Raw genomic sequence first — 17,574 nt, forward strand, 5'->3', positions numbered from 1 at the left:
CCCCGGGAGATCATCAGATCAGTGTGCCTTGGTCTCCTTTTGGAAAGCACTGACAGAAACAGATGATAACAAAATAAAAACCCATATTAGAAGAGAAAATATAAGGTCTTTGTTTGAATTAGTAATACTAATAAACAGCAGGATTGAACCAGAAGTTTGTAGGAGATGAAAGGGATCAAAATCCACAAGTATATGGAGATACATACACACAAACACACATATACACTGTATATATGCATGTGTGTACCTGCATATAGGTGAGAGTGTGCATGTGTGCATTGAGATGCTGGTTCACTTTATACACAAAGCCAAGTAAGGGATTTTTCAGCAATGTTAGGGACTGAAAAGGATCTGGCAAAAAACCAAAGCTGCCCAACTCTACTCTCACTACACCATGGGGACTTTTTCCTCTCTCCACGATGTTCTGCTTTGCTTTAATATGTTTAATATGTTCAGTGTATCCTCATCCATTTATGGGTGTAGCTCTTAACGCTACAATTTTAATTATCTGACCTGTGAGTTGTCTAATCTGTAGTGATACTAAGAATTCCATACAGCAAGCAAGCAATAAAAAGATTAATTCAAACCTCTTTTGCATCCTCTGCCACAAGTGTTCATGTAGGTTAAGGTTCAGCCAAGATGAGATAATTGGAAACCTTGTTATAAATTGTCTGAATGGAAGAACAAAGAGCTGCATATATCCGACAGCTTCTGAAATCAACCTAAATGTGTTTGGTAGCTAATTTTAGGTTTCTGTGACTGAAAGTTTTGTCTCACATGTTGTACAACTTAAATAAACAAGATTTGTGAAATTAATTTTTCGTGCTTGTCAGTAAAAAATACTTCAGTTAGCATCAAAACACTTTTTTTTGTTGTTTTCATCATGCTAATGACAAATAAGCAGTTTAGTATAATATGTGGAGATTAATTGTATTGCCAACTGTGTGATTTCCCCCCTTTTTACATTGAAATGGCAAAATATCAAAGCACTGATTTACAATTATAATGTGTAATTATCAGCAGTAGAGAATGTGGATTAGGTGATTTTTCTAATTTTATTATTTCACAATGTTTCTTCTTGTTGCAAAACCCTTCAAATATAAATCTTCCCCCAACCAAATCTCACATTTATCTCCACAGTTTCCTCTCTCTATTCACCCCTCATGACAAACTTTTTGAAGTCACCAGATCCCCACCATGGGCAGATTTGCTTCACTGTATTTCTTTCTGCTCTAAACAACTGTGACAAAGGCCACAAGCTGTTTCCTTTTGGGTCCTTTCTCACTTTCACTTCCCTAATTCGTGCCCTGAGCTTCTCTCCCAGACTTTAAAAGGGCCATGAAGACATCTTCGGAGGCTGGGGGTTACATTTTGGGTGTGATTGCTGTGGTTAATCAAAACAAAACTTTCCAAGGCAGCAGAACTGGCTAACTGCATTTTCAGTACAACAGTAATGTCATTGCCATGTGCCTACCTTTGTACTTCTGGTTCACTTAACAAGAAACAAGTTATTGCTTTATATCACAGAGAAACCAATAAAATTCCTTATATCTTTTGTACTTAATTTATTTTAATCTCAATCTTCTGCTTACAGAATTTGAGTTCTAATTAAAGCCCATTAACAAAGGTCAGATTGACTTGAGGTATACAACTTTAAGCTGTGCTAAGAACTTTCAGCTATCAACAGTTATCTATTACTACCAAATAAAACTCCAAAGTAAAACTGATACGAACTTAGGAGCTGTTCTTGCTGAAATCACACTGATTGCTATCTCACTTGCTAGAAACACAAGTTCTTATCATTCTTAAATACTCTTTTATTGGCATGATCTCATTTCACAAAACTGCCACCAGACTATTTAGAAACACATCTCTTGCACTGTCCAGATATAATTGCAAAAATTACTAATGTAGTTTGTTCAAATTTAAATAACAATAGTTTCCCTATATTATTCTGACCAGATTTTATTTGGGTCAAAACAGTTTTGATCATATACAGGTTTGTTCATTATTTGGACAAAAATAACTATTTTTGTGGAATTTTAATTTCCTTGATAAGATTCTAATTTGGGGGAGGGGGAGTTTTTTGCGAAACTTCACAATTTCTTTGATAAACAAGAGCATTATTTTCTTTTTTACTGTCATAGTTTTAATACATATCACAAGAAATACTGAATTGTCCATTAAAATAAATACATAATGTAACTTAATACTAAAATTCTTCAAATGCTGAGGCATGGAACTGCTGGCCTACCCACACTGGTATTCATCGGACTGAGCCTGCTCAGTGATAATAATGCCCAAATATTTAAACATTAGACATTAAAACAAATAAACAGCATCCACATAAACTTCCTCGCTGTAAGACTTCTATAACCTTATCTGCACCTTTCAACATCCCTATTTACATGTTTCAATATGTAAATTATACAATTCAGTCATGTGTTTTCAAGTGGGCAAAATGACAGCGTGAAGGTTGGCATTCACTTCCATGACTGAAGGTGTGGAAATGGGGTCACAAATGTGTACAGTGACAGAAGTTAATGTTGCTGCACTCTATCCTACCTGGTAGCCTACAGTACATCTTTGGGGGAACATAAATAAAAACTCAAAAGAACTGCTTTCTGGTTTTAGTAAAGGGCACCTGAGTGTAGAGGGCTTAACATAAAAACAGTGTTCCTGAACACAGGCTGCTGGACCTTCAGTCCTCTCATTATGGGAATTGTGAAGATGATCTCTTTTGTAAGGTGTTGGATATCTACTCATAAGAGACATTATCAATGAAAACAGCTTGCAATAGAGCTTTTTTCTCTCTCTTTCCATGGCCTGTAAGCTCTGAAATAGCTCATAATAGGCAGAAGAAAAATGTGCAACCAAATTAAATAAAACAAACAAGAGGTGGAAACTGAAACACCTTAGAAGTCTGGCCAGTTTTACACTTGTGGAAATCTGGAGACACTGCAGAGACACCAGATGATGACACTGTAATGGCTGTAAATTCAGATCCAAGCAATTTATTTTACGTCTATGTGTGCTGGGCAAAGTTCAGTCCATTTGTATCTATCAGTTAATGTTTTACCCAAGGAGGGCACCTTTAATGCTTTGGACAGTTCTGTGATTAAGATATAAAGGCAATATTAATATCTTAATAGGCAGATCTAAATTGTGCCACTTATTCAAACATGATCACAAGGGCACATGAGGGGTCATCAAGTTCTTGAGATAGTTCTGCTCCTTTCTGTCTGAACTTGGGGCTCAATGTGGCCATCAATAACTCCAGCTCAACAAACATTCTTATGGGGCACACTCATCCCCTTCTTCCTAACAGTCAAAGTTCTGCTCTGAAAGGCAATAACACAGGGGAACTAGCTGGGAAAGAGGCAGGGATTGAGGCATGAACTGTAAGGCAGTGAGGAAAGGCCAGGCATGAGCCTAAAGGCAATGCCAGACACTTCCAAAGGGACAGCTCCTATGAGAAGATCCTCAGGGACTTCTCCAGGTGACTTACCCAGGTAGCCATACACATTTTATAAACAGAAATTATGTTCAACCCAACAGCTCCTGAACATAATCCTACTTATCTTTATCCTGACCCCATCACACCACGCATGAACTAATAAATAGCCTAATTTAATTATTGCACCCTGTACAGATAAGAAATGTTTTCCCTGTTTTTATAAACAAGATAACATCAAAATTGCAACTTGGCGGGAATCACTGGTAAGTTCAGTGTGTTGCCTCATGGAAAATCAGTCAGTAGAAGCAACAAGACCAAGCCCTTTTCAGTCAGCAATAACTGGGTCTCACCATCAGGACAAGCAGCACAGGAGAGGAGCAAGGAAGGAAGTGTGATTGTGATCACCTTCTTAAGCTAATTGGCAAATGGGAATTTTTAATCCAGCTGAAGAGAGGGAAGGTGTACGTGTAGGTGTAGAGTCTGTTCAGGACTCAGTACTTCCTACATATCAGGGTAAAAATGTTCTTCACTCTGCAGTAGTTTACATGACACAGTAAAATGGACTACTCATAATCTTGTCTCAAGTTAATGATACCTGAAAATAATCTTTTTTCTACCTCAAAGTCAAAGTAATAGAAATCAGTTTTCCATTTTTATGTTTATTCAATTAATAGAACACAAAGATGTTTATATTCCTGATAAAAATCTGTGTATTACATTCAGTAATATTCAAGAATGTAAAGATGGTAATATCCTCCTATAGAGAGTAAATTTACTTGCTCTTCCTCAAGGCAAATGAACAACAGCCAAAATGAACAGGGGTGTGATTTATTCCTTCTCTTTAGCAGTTCTTCACTTCCTTAATTCTTCAGATCTAGCACTTTCTGGTCTCTATTATGGATTGTCAAGCTATTCTGCAGTGCTGCAGTTTGAATCACAGGATGTTCTCAGGCTGTCACGATGCAGCTGTGATCTGCACTGGGGTACAGATCAGGACCACCCCAAAGTCAATGACTTCTGGCATAAGAAAACTATTTTAAAAAAAATTGTCTTTCTGTTGAGGAAGAATGCAAAAGAGATGTTTCCCACAAGAAGGTAAGTTCAAGGAGTGTTGTTTACTCAACATCAAATGAGTTCTCTCTTGTGAGTGGAAAGGGTTTTCGGAAGTTTCTGTCTTCCTGAAGACCCTAGTTGCTAATTTTGATGCTTTAAAAGCGGTATTTTCTTTTCATGTAAATGCTTTTCTCATTCTTGTGGTAAACAGAATAAACTGACAGAATGCTTTCCTGGCACTAAAGTATATAAAGTCAACAAACTGCCAAAGAGGGAAATTGTCTTTCTTCTACTTTCCATCTGCTGCAGGCAGCTGAAGAGTAACTTATAGCAACCGTAGATTAGGAAAAAAATGCACATTGCTTTAGAAATTGCTAACAGTAGACTCACTTGGAGAGCTTGGCTTTATTTGTAGACATTTCCAAACATTATTTGTTCTTTTTCAGAGCCTATTTCAAAATCCTTCAAAGCTAGAGACAAGACTTCCATTAATTTCAATCACTTTGGAGCAGATTCACAGGGGAGAGCCAGTGGCACCCTCAGCCCTGGCATTTTTAGCAGTATGTTCATGTAGTTGGATTTCCAGTAGCAGAGAAAGAACTGGATGATGCTACAGAATACATTCATCACAAAAGTGAGTCAAAGTCTCCTCCTGGAAATGTCTGTATCACCTGTACATTTAAGTACAGTCTCCTCCATCACACCTGTGCTTTCAAAAACAGGCTGTGTTTCTCATATCTAGAAGGACAAAGTGGGAGGGCTGGCTGCCAGCTGCTGCAAAGTCTGGCAAGCCAGCAGGACCCAAGAAGAAGCAGGGAGTCTGGAGAAAGCATCATGCAAATATACAGTGGTCAACTGACTGAAGAGCAGCTGCCCTCAGCTCTGACTGCTGTAACAGCTTGAATATAAAATAGTTGGATTGGGCGTTCCCAAACTGAAGCCTGTGAAGTTTTTTATGGGGCCTTAAAAGACTCCTGATTTGCAGACATCACCTGTGACATCACTGTCACAGAAGCAGCTGATAATCATAGTTACATGGTCTCATCCAGGAAGGGAACGGGTATCCGGGCCAATTAGCTAATTGGAATATTGATTTGCCTTCTCGAGAGCTGGGAAATCCAGTCCGAATACTCACATCTCAGCTGCTCCATAAGCTCTCCCCATTAATCAGTCAGAAATTCATGTGGGATCTGCTCCAAGGGTTCCATAGCTGACGTCCTGATTTATAGGTGTGGTGAGAAGGAAGACATCTAGCCTAGGGTATTTTCTTCTCCTTTCATCTCATCCTCCACAATTTTCCTACCCATTAAACACTTCCCTATTAACTTTATCTTGAAAACCCTGATCACAGTCCTGCTTTTTCCAGCTGGGCAAGATGACTGGAGGTCCAGAAAGGTCTTGGGATTGAAGTTCACTCTTACATGTTGACTGGATGCAGTGGATGTACTTGACTTTGGCAGAAAGCCTTGGAGCTGGAGCTGGACTGGCACTCTGCAGTGATGGGCACTGCCTTCAGCCCAGCAGTGCAATGCAGGAGGCATTTCTGCAGGGCAGGAATCCATCACGCAGCACTGATTCCTCTGTGCTGTGGTAACTGGCTCACTGATCCATGTCTAAATATAAGTGCATGTTCTCTCAGTTCCAGGCTATGGAGCTATAAATTAATAATAATGGCATCAAACTCAATGGAGCTAATGCCAAGGACAGGAGGATCACAATAGCTAAAATTCTTATTTGTACTGTGCTTCTACTAAGCTGGTGGCTTTGTAAACCTGATGAATATCTTTTATAAGGAAGTTGAGATGTATTTAGAGATTTCAGCTCCAAAATGTTACTGGGCTTGCTTCCCAAAGTCCATCAGCAGCCCTTGGAATGTACACATAGGGCTCCTAAGTAGTTCTGCTGATGAAGGCAATATTTTCATCTTTCCTAAATCATTGTTTTAACTTATGGCCTTCTCTTCTGCCTCCCAGCAGGTATAAATACTGTAGCTCTAAATAGTTGAGCAGCTTATCTTTTAAGGGATGATGGGAGCATTTTGCTTGGGGTGTAGAATTCTAAGCAGACACAACAGTTCAAAATGAAACTTACTTGGAACAGCTGAGATGAATCTGCACATGCGTAAACAGGTGGGCAGGATGGATATGATACAATAATTATAGACATTGCATTCGCATGCAAAAGAAGCACCTCCAACAATAATTATTAAAAATAAAACAATCCAGACCAATTAAATGTATCTAGAGAAGCAGTGTGTTTTCCAATCCCATAACTCCTTGTGTTTCTCATTTTTCTCATTCTCCTCTCATTCTCACTTTGTTTCTCTTTGCTGTTGTAAAGACCTCCAACTTTAATGTTCACACAATGAAGCCTTTGATGGAGGAGCTTTATCTCACTTTTCCATGTGTCCAACAGCAACATATATCAACTTTATCTTCTCTGCTCATGAGGAAAGCAATGATTTAATGTCTTCTCTTCAAACTGATCTTACATGGGATGTGACATTTATACAATAGAGCCCAAAAGGGCCAGTGCATGGGCTTAGCATCAGCGCAACACCCCTCAGACGCAATCACAATTATATATTAGAAGTTCTGTTCTGTTCCATGCTCTATTGCTGCTGTTGTGGCAAGCTGCAAAGAGGAAGGAGAAATGCTGATGACATGACAAGGATGACATCTCAAGCTTTTGAAGAAGGCAGCAAAAAGAGTGGTGCCCTGGTAAGCAAGACGAGTGCGATGCAGGGCACTGAGCTGAGAATGTGGCAGGGAGTCACAGTTCTGATTTCTCTTGCTGTGGGCTTGGCTGGGGAGGAAGCAACTGATGAAGGAATACCTTGTTCGAAGTACCAGCAAGCTTTCAACCATTCATGCTACGAGTTTGTTAGACTCCAGCAAACCTTCACAAGTGCCCAGAGCTGGTGTGAGAGAGGAGGAGGGCACCTTGTCTTTATTCAAAATGAGGAAACGCAAGAGTTCTTGCAAAAACATATTGCCGAGGATCAGGAATGGTGGATAGGACTGATCTCAAACTCCTTGCTGAATGAAACTACTGATGGTAGGTGGATTTAAAATCATGTCCTTAAAATTGTGTCAGCACATGATGCTTTTTTAACACTGTAGAAAATGCAGTGTCTCTTTGTAGATATCTGCTGAAAAGCCTGTGTCTTTTGTTGCTGTAACTTCACATTTAAACTAAGATGTTTGAATTGCCTGCTTCACTTCCTAGTTGCATGTTATCACCCTTTCCTTTGGATCCTGTGAATACATGGTGAATGAGACCAGCTTGCTGACCCAGTGAAACAAATGTGCTGGCTTAGGTCTCCAGTGGAAGCCAATTCATCCCACTAGGAAATGCTGCAAGGTCTGATGCAAGGGAAATGGTGAAATCTTTAGGCTGGGAACGCAGGTAGAAGTGGCAGTGTCTGTTTCATGATTGTATCAGGTTAAATATAAAATGTAATTGAAGATCCTTACCCAGACTAAACCATCTTTGCTTCAATAGGAGCAGGGCTACAGTCCTGTGCTGCAGGCTCTGACTCTAATTGTATTGCTGAGGAAAATAAACATTCAGGACACAATATCTTTTTTCACAGGGCCAGTAATTTGGCTGGACACTTCAAATATAAGCTACAGTAACTGGTACAAGGATCAGCCATCTCCCTTCTCATCCACATGTGGGTACATCCTGAAGAATGCCAAGTATCAGTGGGGTGTGACGGAAAATTGCAGCCAGGAATTTGACTTCATTTGCGAGTTTGGTAAGATACACAACAGCTGGAACAGTGAAATGAGTGTGCCGTGATCACAATGGGGCATAAATTGCCTTGTTGCTTTCAAAGTAGCTGGGAAATAACTTAATGAATCTTACTAAATGTGAACAAGCAAAAAGCTGTACAACCCCAGCGGGTGCTCTTTTTGCAGTGTGCTGAAGTAAGACCTAATCCAATGAAGGAAGAACCCACAAATACATCTGAGAGATGTGGGTGCTCAGCAACCAGACATTAAGGACCAGGGTTCCAGCAGAGGGCTGATAAAATAAGAATGGATCTGCGTGTGAATCTAATGTGTAGCTGTCCACACCTTCAGTGGACATAAGCTGGCTCCATTAAAGCATGGCTGCAAGAATAAATTCCCACAACACCACAGCACCTGGGCTAGGTGGGACCTGTATGGCTGCCCTGCAAAAACACTCATTAATGTGTGCCAGAATAATTTCCATTTGTAACTGAAGCAAAAATACAGGCAGGCTTCCAGAGGCACCACCTCCTTGCAGCTTGGAGTGAGCAAAAGAGAGAGCAAGTTTTTCTTGTTTCTTCTCAGACCCTCCATCAGGTGAAGTTCAAGCTTTTCCCCAGGTTAAGGAAGCAGACAGGAACCTGTACTTCCTGTGCTCAGGCAGAAAATCCACAGACATTGTGTCCCTTAAATTGTGACTTGGAACAAACAGTTCTGGAAAGGAATGATGACAATATCATCCCTTTCAACATGAGGGGAATTTGTGTTCCTCATGCTTTGCACAAGAGTACTTTAAACTGCAGCTAGAACTGGTGTCACAAGCACTGGAAGGATAGCTTGGCTATAGGCTCACTAATACAAAAAGGCTTGGAATCAAGTACAGGTTTCCACAAGCCCTAGAACTGCTACTGCCCTGTCCAGCACTCTACTGCTACTGACATAAATAACAAGTTGTTCTGCAATAAACAAAGGTAATAAAGTTTTGTTTCCTATCCTGATTTTCTGTTCCACATCCCCTCCCTGCCCTCCTCCTCAGCACTCCCAGTTCACTCCGATATCTCCAGCACGTCCCACCTCTGGGACCTCCACCACTTTTCACTCCCTCAGCTCTCTCCCCTGCAGCTGCTCCAGAGCTCCAGCTGTGTGTGCCAGCCAGTTGAATCCCACATCACAGAATAGGTAAATGTAGGGTTATAATCCCCACTCCTCACAGAGGCATTGATGTAACTCTTTCTCTTCTCCCTAGATACTGCATTTCATGAAATTTTAGGGTGGTTGGAGGTTTATACCTATATATCAAATTCGGCTGAAGATGACTAACATTAAAAATAACTGGGGGAGAGGAAATTGGCAGACAGCACAATCCCTTAAGCTTATTTTCCTTGCAAAAGCAGACTAAAATTATTTTTCCATTACAATCATGGTAGACAACTGTCTGTTTGTGAGGAAACTATCATCTGTTACCATAGGGTCTAACTGAGAGCCCCTTAAATTCAAAGAACAACAAGATCCTACACTACATTCATCATTCCACTACCCAGGAAACCAAGACCAGATCGAGGCAATTCCACCATTGGTGTTCCGTAGATTAGTAGTTTATTGTAGTAAATATATATGTACTGAATCAGGGTTTGTACATAGGAACACAGACCAAGTTTTGTACATGTCTCCATGTAAAAGTTGTTGAGACAGCAAATACTGTGAGAAATCTTCATATAGAGAACAAAAAAATGCATGAGATAACACTCCATACTAGAATTTAACAGCGAGTTATTTTTCAAGCTTATTTAGAGAGCTCTAATCTGTAAACTGATCATGTTGCTATAGTTACAGCCAGGCTTAGCTTTACCCTTTAGATAACAATAGCACACAATTATTGCAGTGTGCACACATTGGTGCTGTTAATAAAGGGACTTGAGGGGAATGATCCAAACAGCAACTGGAGGACAGTGTATTTAAACCTGGGACAGCCAAAACAAAAACATTCTTTTGCAACATTCTCATATGAGAGCAGTTACTCGCATCCTCCTTTTCAGGGTATTAAGTATCCTGATTATTACATGATACTAAAAATTCTGAAAGATAATTAACTGTCCCAGATTAATCAAAGAATGAGGTGTATGCATTTAGAGCTATGACCTTACTCATCTGAGCAGTCCTGCCGAATGAAGTCCGTCAAATATCACACAGGAACAAAGGAGTCTCTGTAGCAGAAATGGGATCAGCTCCCATACTTAATATGCAAACTATTCTTCAAAGCAATTACCTGAATATTATGCAATCCATGAATCTGTTTCGGAAGTAAGGAGTAACTTTAAACCTTCCAGTATTTCAAGTCAAACATGCTAAGAGTTTTCCACAAAAATACTATTTATTTTTATAATTAAAATATTTTTGCTTATTGAAAATATCCTCAATGTTTTAAGGCAGTAAAACCACAAATCATTAATTTTGACTCTTTAAAAATAAAAACGTTTAATTCTTTTGTAATTTTCTTGAATTTTGTTAATTGTTTAGCTTAAAAGGGAGAAAAGAGAAGAAAGAAAAACAAAACAAAAGGGACATGCAGTAGAATTGTAGCAGGATTTTTCAGAAATTCAAAAAGGTAATATATGGGGTTTTTTTTTTCTCCTACTAGAATCTGGCCAGAGCATTGCTTGTGATAAATACAATGCCACTGTACAGTGCGGATCAGGAGAAGTTATTCAAATTGAAGACAGCTTCTATGGGCGGAAGACCCCTCACTACTGTGTGTCAGAGACTTCTCTCCAGGATGAAAGAGATGAAGGCTGCAGCTGGATCAGTGTCAAAGATGAAGTAGCAGGTGGTATCTTACAGCACTGCTTGTCGGAAACACAGAGTGAAGTTCCCTGTCCCTCAAATTCTTTATCTTGTATTGCAGTAGAGTTAGTGAATGGAAAAGTGGATTATTCCTAAAATGAAGGGAATAGCAGAGAACTTCTGACAGGGAGGGGGTTGCTACAGGAGGCTGGATGGAAAGGAGAGGTTTTGTAAGGAGCAAAGATTCAAAGGTGGGGAGGAGCAAATGAAGGATAAGGGTGTGCCTGGCTCCTCTCACTGTATGAGGAAAATATGTGGACACCCTGATTCCCTGACAAATTCAGATACACAAGGTTTGACAGAGATGGAAGGCAACACATCCAGACAAACCTAACTCCAAACCAGGAGGGGTGAAAAGGCTGGCACCCACAGGGACATGAGGGCAGGAAGGACCTGCTGCTGCCTGTCGTGTCGAGCACCCACCCTGCTGGAGCCAAGGGCTTGGAGGTTAAACACTGACTGTGGCCTGTCCCCAGCGTGATTCTTAGGGCTTCTAGCCAAAATTAAACAAGACACAGAAGTCTTTTTTTTTTGGTACCTTTTCAAATTCAGCTTTGTTCCAATAAAATGAAATGGTGCTAAGAAATGCCACACAGAAAGCAACACACTAAAGTCAAAGGGATATGGAAATTTTTCTAGAAATCAGTGACATGGTACTGCTCCTCCTGCCTTTTTTGTTTCTCAGTCATCTTTCATCCGAGCTGTTGTGACAGTAAAGGCAAAAGCCATTAGCTGATCTGAAACACTCCTTCTTTCCAGGCCAATGTCACAGTCTCCAGGCCTGCCAGGTGGCTGCAGATGGCACTTTCTTCGGAGATCCTTGTCCAGCTTTGGGAAGCTATTTGTCTATTCAATACCACTGCAAGGAAGGTAAGAGGGAGGGGGCTGTCAACACCAAAACTCTGTCCTGTTCTTTTCTGTAACACTGTGGCCACTGATATTTATCTTAAAAATCACTGTTCCATCCTCAGGGAAGAAACTGGAAGAGTGGTGACCACTAAAAATAGGCACAAAAACATAGATTCCCTATCCTAACTGAGGGTTTTGGGTAGAATCCAAAATCTGGAAGTTCAGACCCATAAAATACATTTAAATGAAATTGTGTTCTAACAAGAATCTTGACCAGTAGATATGAAAAAGAATCAGCTCCCTGTCACACCACTAATGCACACAAGTTGGCAGCAATACCAGCTCTGTTTTGGAGCAGGCTGGCTCTCAATGCCTGAAAATTAATTGAATTTTGTAAGAAAAGTAGGCAACACTTGCACTAAATTCTATCATTCTGTTTTTCAGGTCTGCAGCTGGTTATGACAGACACATGTTTTGTCTTTGAAAATATCACGGTCACTTTGAACTGGCTGCTCTCACCATATTCTGGGAATCTTTCCTGTACCATTAGCACTGGAGATGGTCACACTATTGATCCTTACTACCCTCTAAAGTAAGATATAGCCTTCATTTCCCTTCAGACAAACAGTACATTTCATTGCTTGCACTTTATTGAATGTTCCAAGTCTCACAAATGAGATGTTAAAAACTAGATATCTTAATAATAGACCATACATACAAGAGACTTGGATTTTGCAAAAACCTGTTTTGAAATCAATACAAAATTTTATATTAAGCTACCAACCACAATCTTTCTTCTATTATACTAGTGTTTCCTATTTCTAAGAGTATTTATTCCAGATCTTAAGACTCAAAATTACTGAAAACATGGCAGTAATTGCCAAAGAACAAGCAAATATTATTTCCTTAAGTTTAAAGAGTGTTTTTTGATAACAATTAAAATATAACAAGGCAATTCTGTAGTTTTTCTTTTGTTTTAATTGCATAAAAATCCTGTCTTTAAAAGATCAAACATTTTTCTGCTGGATTTAAAAATCAGATTTTGTCTTAGTGGTAGGAATGACATTTGAATGAATGAAATCTGGGGATGTGACCAGTGTTACCATGTAAGGCAAAGGACTTCCCAGGGTGCTCTTCCACAACAAGAAGTTGTTTTCTTTCTATTCTAGACTGGTCAGCAACATCTCATACAGGTACTCCTCTCCTGGGGAGTTTACTGTTTTTGTGGAGTGCACCACCAGCGAATGGCACGTGATGGCACAGAGGCAGGTGACTGTTCAAGATAAGATGGATCAGCTCAGCATTACTGGGTGCTACAGCCAGTATGAAACTGGGAACAGCTCCCACTGCCGTACGCTGTATGGGGAGGTGCTGTGGATCCAAGTTCAGCTCAGTGGAGGTGAGGATAATTTCTCTGCGTGATTTAAAGGGAAGGACAAAAATTTTGCCATCCATGGGATAGAAGCAGGACTTTTATTATGCAAAAGAATCCTTCATTTTAGTGAAGGCTTTCCCTCTAATTGTTGTATTCCTGCAACTGAATTCTCTCAGTTCCATTGGAGGGGTTCTTTCTCAGAGATATTTCACCACCTAAAACATAAGTATAAACCATTTTTGCCTATTCACAAAGCTGACAGCAAGAGCATAACTTTAGTCACACAAATCCACATGATGCTAGTCAGAATATTTCTGTATTTGAAGTTAGAAATTCGCGGAAATGCTCCTCTGATTAGGGTAAGAGGATTCCACTCTGAGCTGGACACATTTGCTGGTGTACATTTCTTTCTCACTTCAAGTTCCTGGAAGCCACATATATGCTGGAAAAAATAAAATTCAGAAATGTATGTTTGAATTCTCAAAACATTCCCAGCGGAAAACACATTATTTCATTAAGTCACCTTAAATGACTTTATTAAAAATGACTGCATTGCTGCAGGGTTCTTGTGACTCCGGTATAAACATTGGAATGCTGCACAAAGCAGCTGGAAGTGGTTGGTCTATTGCAGAAGCTGTAAGAAATTTTCATCTGTGTTTTTGCAGGCAATGGGGTAACCTACAGTATGTTAGCAGATAACATGACGCTGACTGAATCCAGTGCAAGGGAAGGTATTGTCCCTTATAACCTGACACTCAACAGTGCCTCTCAAGAGCTGCTAGGCCCAGGGATACATCAGCTGGAAATCCGAGCATCCAGGAACACGACAGTGTCAGAGATCTCCGAGAGTATTGCTGTTCATTTAATTGAGCCAGTATCTGGAATTCAAGCTGCAGTAGCTTCCCACACTCTGCAGCTGGGGGAGGATTTGGAGGTGAATGTCTCTGTGTCCCGTGGTGCCCCAGAGAAGCTGATGTTTGAGGTGACTGGATCCAATAAAACCCACTGTCACAAAGCAGACGGCCCTCGTGGCGAGCTGCGGACATACAGCGTTCCCGTGCCCTCAGAAGGTACAGCACACTGACACCTCCTGTGCTGCCAGGACATCACAGATGAGTACAGTTCACATAAAGAGTCACAGCATCCTGGGCTAGGGGACAGTAATGTACAGCAGAATTTGGTAGCTTTTCTTACTGCTCAAACTTAGTCTGCAGAACAGGATGAACAGCACGGGCGTATTGACTTGTAAGTGAGCTACAAAACAGAACTGACAAATGGGTCTGCATATGCAGACTGAAAGCAAGGCTTCACCTCATTCTGGCAATGGAAGAGGCATAGTGAAAAGACATAGGGTTTATTTTTTCGTAGCACCATCTGATTGAAGCACAAATGAGGACATTTTGTTGAATACCAAAGTGTTTTCCTCGTGTTTGTTCATAATGTTTCAAGTTTAGACTGCTCTGAATTTTACACTGAAGTAATTCATAATCTGAGGAGTTCTCAGTAGAGATGACAAAGAAAAGGGGAATTTTCTGTGTGTCCGTTTCCAACACATGACTTTTGTTGGAGATAATTATGAATAAACTTTTTAGTAATATTATCTTTCCATTATTACATAGTCAAAACCTTTAAAATGTGGAATTAGGGAGATTGTGCTTCAGAGTTAATTAACAGTGGCGGAAGACAAAAAAGTTTCCACCCCTAATGAGCGATTCCAATCCCATGCCAAAGTGTGAAGAGTAGAAGCTAATTATGATTTCATTTCATATTTTTTAATTATGCAATATTAAAGTTTTATTTGTTCTCCCTGTACCCATTTGAACATCCATAGGCAGAAATTTCCAAACAAAATAGCTGCTCGCTCAAGATGCCTAAACTCATTTGGCCTCCAGTGTTTGTACACCTCTAGTTTCCTGTGTGATAGTATCATAGTCAGCTGACAAAGAGTAGCATGACAAGGGCTAGGAAAAGGGCAGCTGAGTTATTAAAAAGTTGAGATAAAGGGAAAAAATATTCCTGGACAAGCCTTTCAGCAGTGGACACCCATCATAAACCCCCCTGAAAACTCTTAACAGAAAAGAATGGAATTTTCTTTACAAATTGGACATTATACCTCAAATCTGTTGGACTGGCCCCACTGCTACTTTTAACTGACCCTTTGCCTTCTCTAGGTACTTTTCTAGTGAAAGTGGTGGCCATGAATGCCTTCTCAAACATGAGTCTGGATCTTGGATTCATCACTGTGTTGGCAAATAGTTCCCATAGAAAAGGTAATTGCATTAATCTGACAATGCTGGTTTTGACCACACAAGTGTCTTTTTGCAATCAGAGCATTTCACAGAGTGTTTATGGTTTGCATCTAGTAATCACTTTCCTTCCAGCAACAGTGTTGAAAACTTTTGTGGAGGCTTGTTCCTGATGAAGGCAGATTCCCTGACTTTGAAGTAGTCATAAATTAGCATCACTCTGTATATGTAATACATTGCACATTTGCTGTTTGTCCTAGAAATAATTAGTGAAGTTTATGGCTCAGGACATAGCTTTGAAACCAGAAAATATTTGCATCACAGCAGTCTCATAAATTGCTGTCAGTAATGGCTTCTAGATGGCTCCTCCTTACATTTACAAGAGCAGATTATACCAGAAATAAAATAACCTTAGCATTAATTGTATTGAAACTTTTCCAGTGCTTTCCATCAATTTTCCTTTGTACATCAGTGAAACTCCATCACCTCCTGTGAATATATTCTGATTTATACCATTATTTTGAAGAATCAGGATCATCTCCTTTACAGTCTGTGATAAGCCTGTTGTTACCATTTTACCTATTTAATTGGACTATTTATCACACCTCTAGGGTCTGATCCTTACAGCCCCATCTTTCACACTGTCAGTAGTCAAATCCTGTGGATTTAAGTCATATTCACTGAGGATGTCTGAAAGCTTTACAGGTAGCACTAAAATATTCTGTTCTTTTTTGCATTAAACAGATTCTGCTAAGAAAGAAGGCAGCTACAAAACAAATACCCAAAAGAAAAATGTAAGTATTATTTAAGGATCTTTCTTTAAAATTGCTTAGAAATTTTTCTTACCAGTGAAAGTGCCGTATAAGGCATTGAAAAAAAGTATTTGTAGCATAGTAAATTATGGACTAGATGTTCGTTCACCATATGGCTTAACACAAAATCTACACCAAAAGTCTTGGAGACAAATGTGTTTACAGGCATTCCATCTATAATTCATAAAAAAGATTAAAGAAGATGAACTTTTCATAACAATTCAGTTTTGGAAGTTAAAATGTGTTTAGATGAATTTTTAATTTGTCTACTTGACTAATGCAAACCTCTCTCTGAAGGGTGATCCTTCAAGAAGAGTTTAATATATTTCGTATTGTTACCAAGTGTTTTCTACTTCTGTATTGGAGTGTTTAAATTACTTTGCAATGAAAATTTTTCCAGTTTATGACAAACTAAGAAGTTAATGATACACCAATGGCTAGAAGCTGTCCAAATTTAAATAATAAAAATGCCAGATAGAATATTTTATCATCTCAAAGGCCTAGTTTTTAACGCTAGCAGACAGACATCTGCTATGGGAGATATACTGCTTCACAAGAAGCCATCATGTTTACAAATTGCCTGTAGGAGTATATTGCATCAGAGGAACATAAATCTAATCCAAACCCAAGTTTATCACAGTTTGTTGCACAGAAAGACAAACTCAGCTACCCCTTCTTCTCTTTGTTTGTAGCTGCAATGTATCAAATTCAGATAAAAAGGGGATGTACTAGAAGACAAATGGTTGTTTGAGGGCAAGAAGTCTTGGTCCAGATGGGAAGAATTAACAGGAATTAGTTTCCTAAGTACTTAGTTTTGAAAATGGGAGCTACACTCCTAAACCAATTCTGTATTTGGGAGAACATTGCCACAAAATTTTTCTGTGCCATCTGCTTCTATTCCCATAGCTTCTACTTCCATACTACCTCTGAGCTGGGAAAGATCATTTAAACTACAGATTTGCATCCAGTGATTTGGGGTCTAAAATTTCAGACTTTTTCATTATAAAGAAGCAATGTATGTGTGTGTTTATACATGCTCCTGTTCTTACATACATTTACTTCTTATTTAGGATCACAAAATATATATTAAACCGAGTCGCCATGTGGATCCTTTCACAACTGTTACACTTGGCTGGCCAGACAACAACAATAATTCCAGTTTTCTCTGGACCTGTGGTTTGTACATTTCCTGAACTTTTTTCAC

The 17,574-nt window shown here is 39.5% G+C and overlaps 1 protein-coding gene across 4 annotated transcripts in view; it reads left to right on the plus strand.

The window, feature by feature from the left end:
- Positions 1-4,346: 4,346 nt before the first annotated feature.
- PKD1L2 (polycystin 1 like 2) overlaps positions 4,347-17,574 on the plus strand; it is a 38,945-nt gene continuing 25,717 nt past the window's right edge. For 3 of the 4 annotated variants that reach the window (XM_048317066.1, XM_048317068.1, XM_048317069.1), the window contains exons 1-11: positions 4,347-4,552; positions 4,957-7,567; positions 8,106-8,270; positions 10,886-11,071; positions 11,848-11,958; positions 12,382-12,529; positions 13,107-13,336; positions 13,978-14,382; positions 15,484-15,582; positions 16,303-16,352; positions 17,441-17,546. In XM_048317066.1, coding sequence (XP_048173023.1) covers positions 7,117-7,567; positions 8,106-8,270; positions 10,886-11,071; positions 11,848-11,958; positions 12,382-12,529; positions 13,107-13,336; positions 13,978-14,382; positions 15,484-15,582; positions 16,303-16,352; positions 17,441-17,546 — 1,951 coding nt within the window. In that variant the 5' untranslated portion in view covers positions 4,347-4,552; positions 4,957-7,116. The remainder of the gene's footprint in view (positions 4,553-4,956; positions 7,568-8,105; positions 8,271-10,885; positions 11,072-11,847; positions 11,959-12,381; positions 12,530-13,106; positions 13,337-13,977; positions 14,383-15,483; positions 15,583-16,302; positions 16,353-17,440; positions 17,547-17,574) is intronic. The other variant, XM_048317067.1, reaches the window with a different exon arrangement.

Source organism: Corvus hawaiiensis, chromosome 12 (genome assembly GCF_020740725.1).
Source record: "Corvus hawaiiensis isolate bCorHaw1 chromosome 12, bCorHaw1.pri.cur, whole genome shotgun sequence".
Classification (NCBI taxonomy): Eukaryota; Metazoa; Chordata; class Aves; order Passeriformes; family Corvidae; genus Corvus; species Corvus hawaiiensis.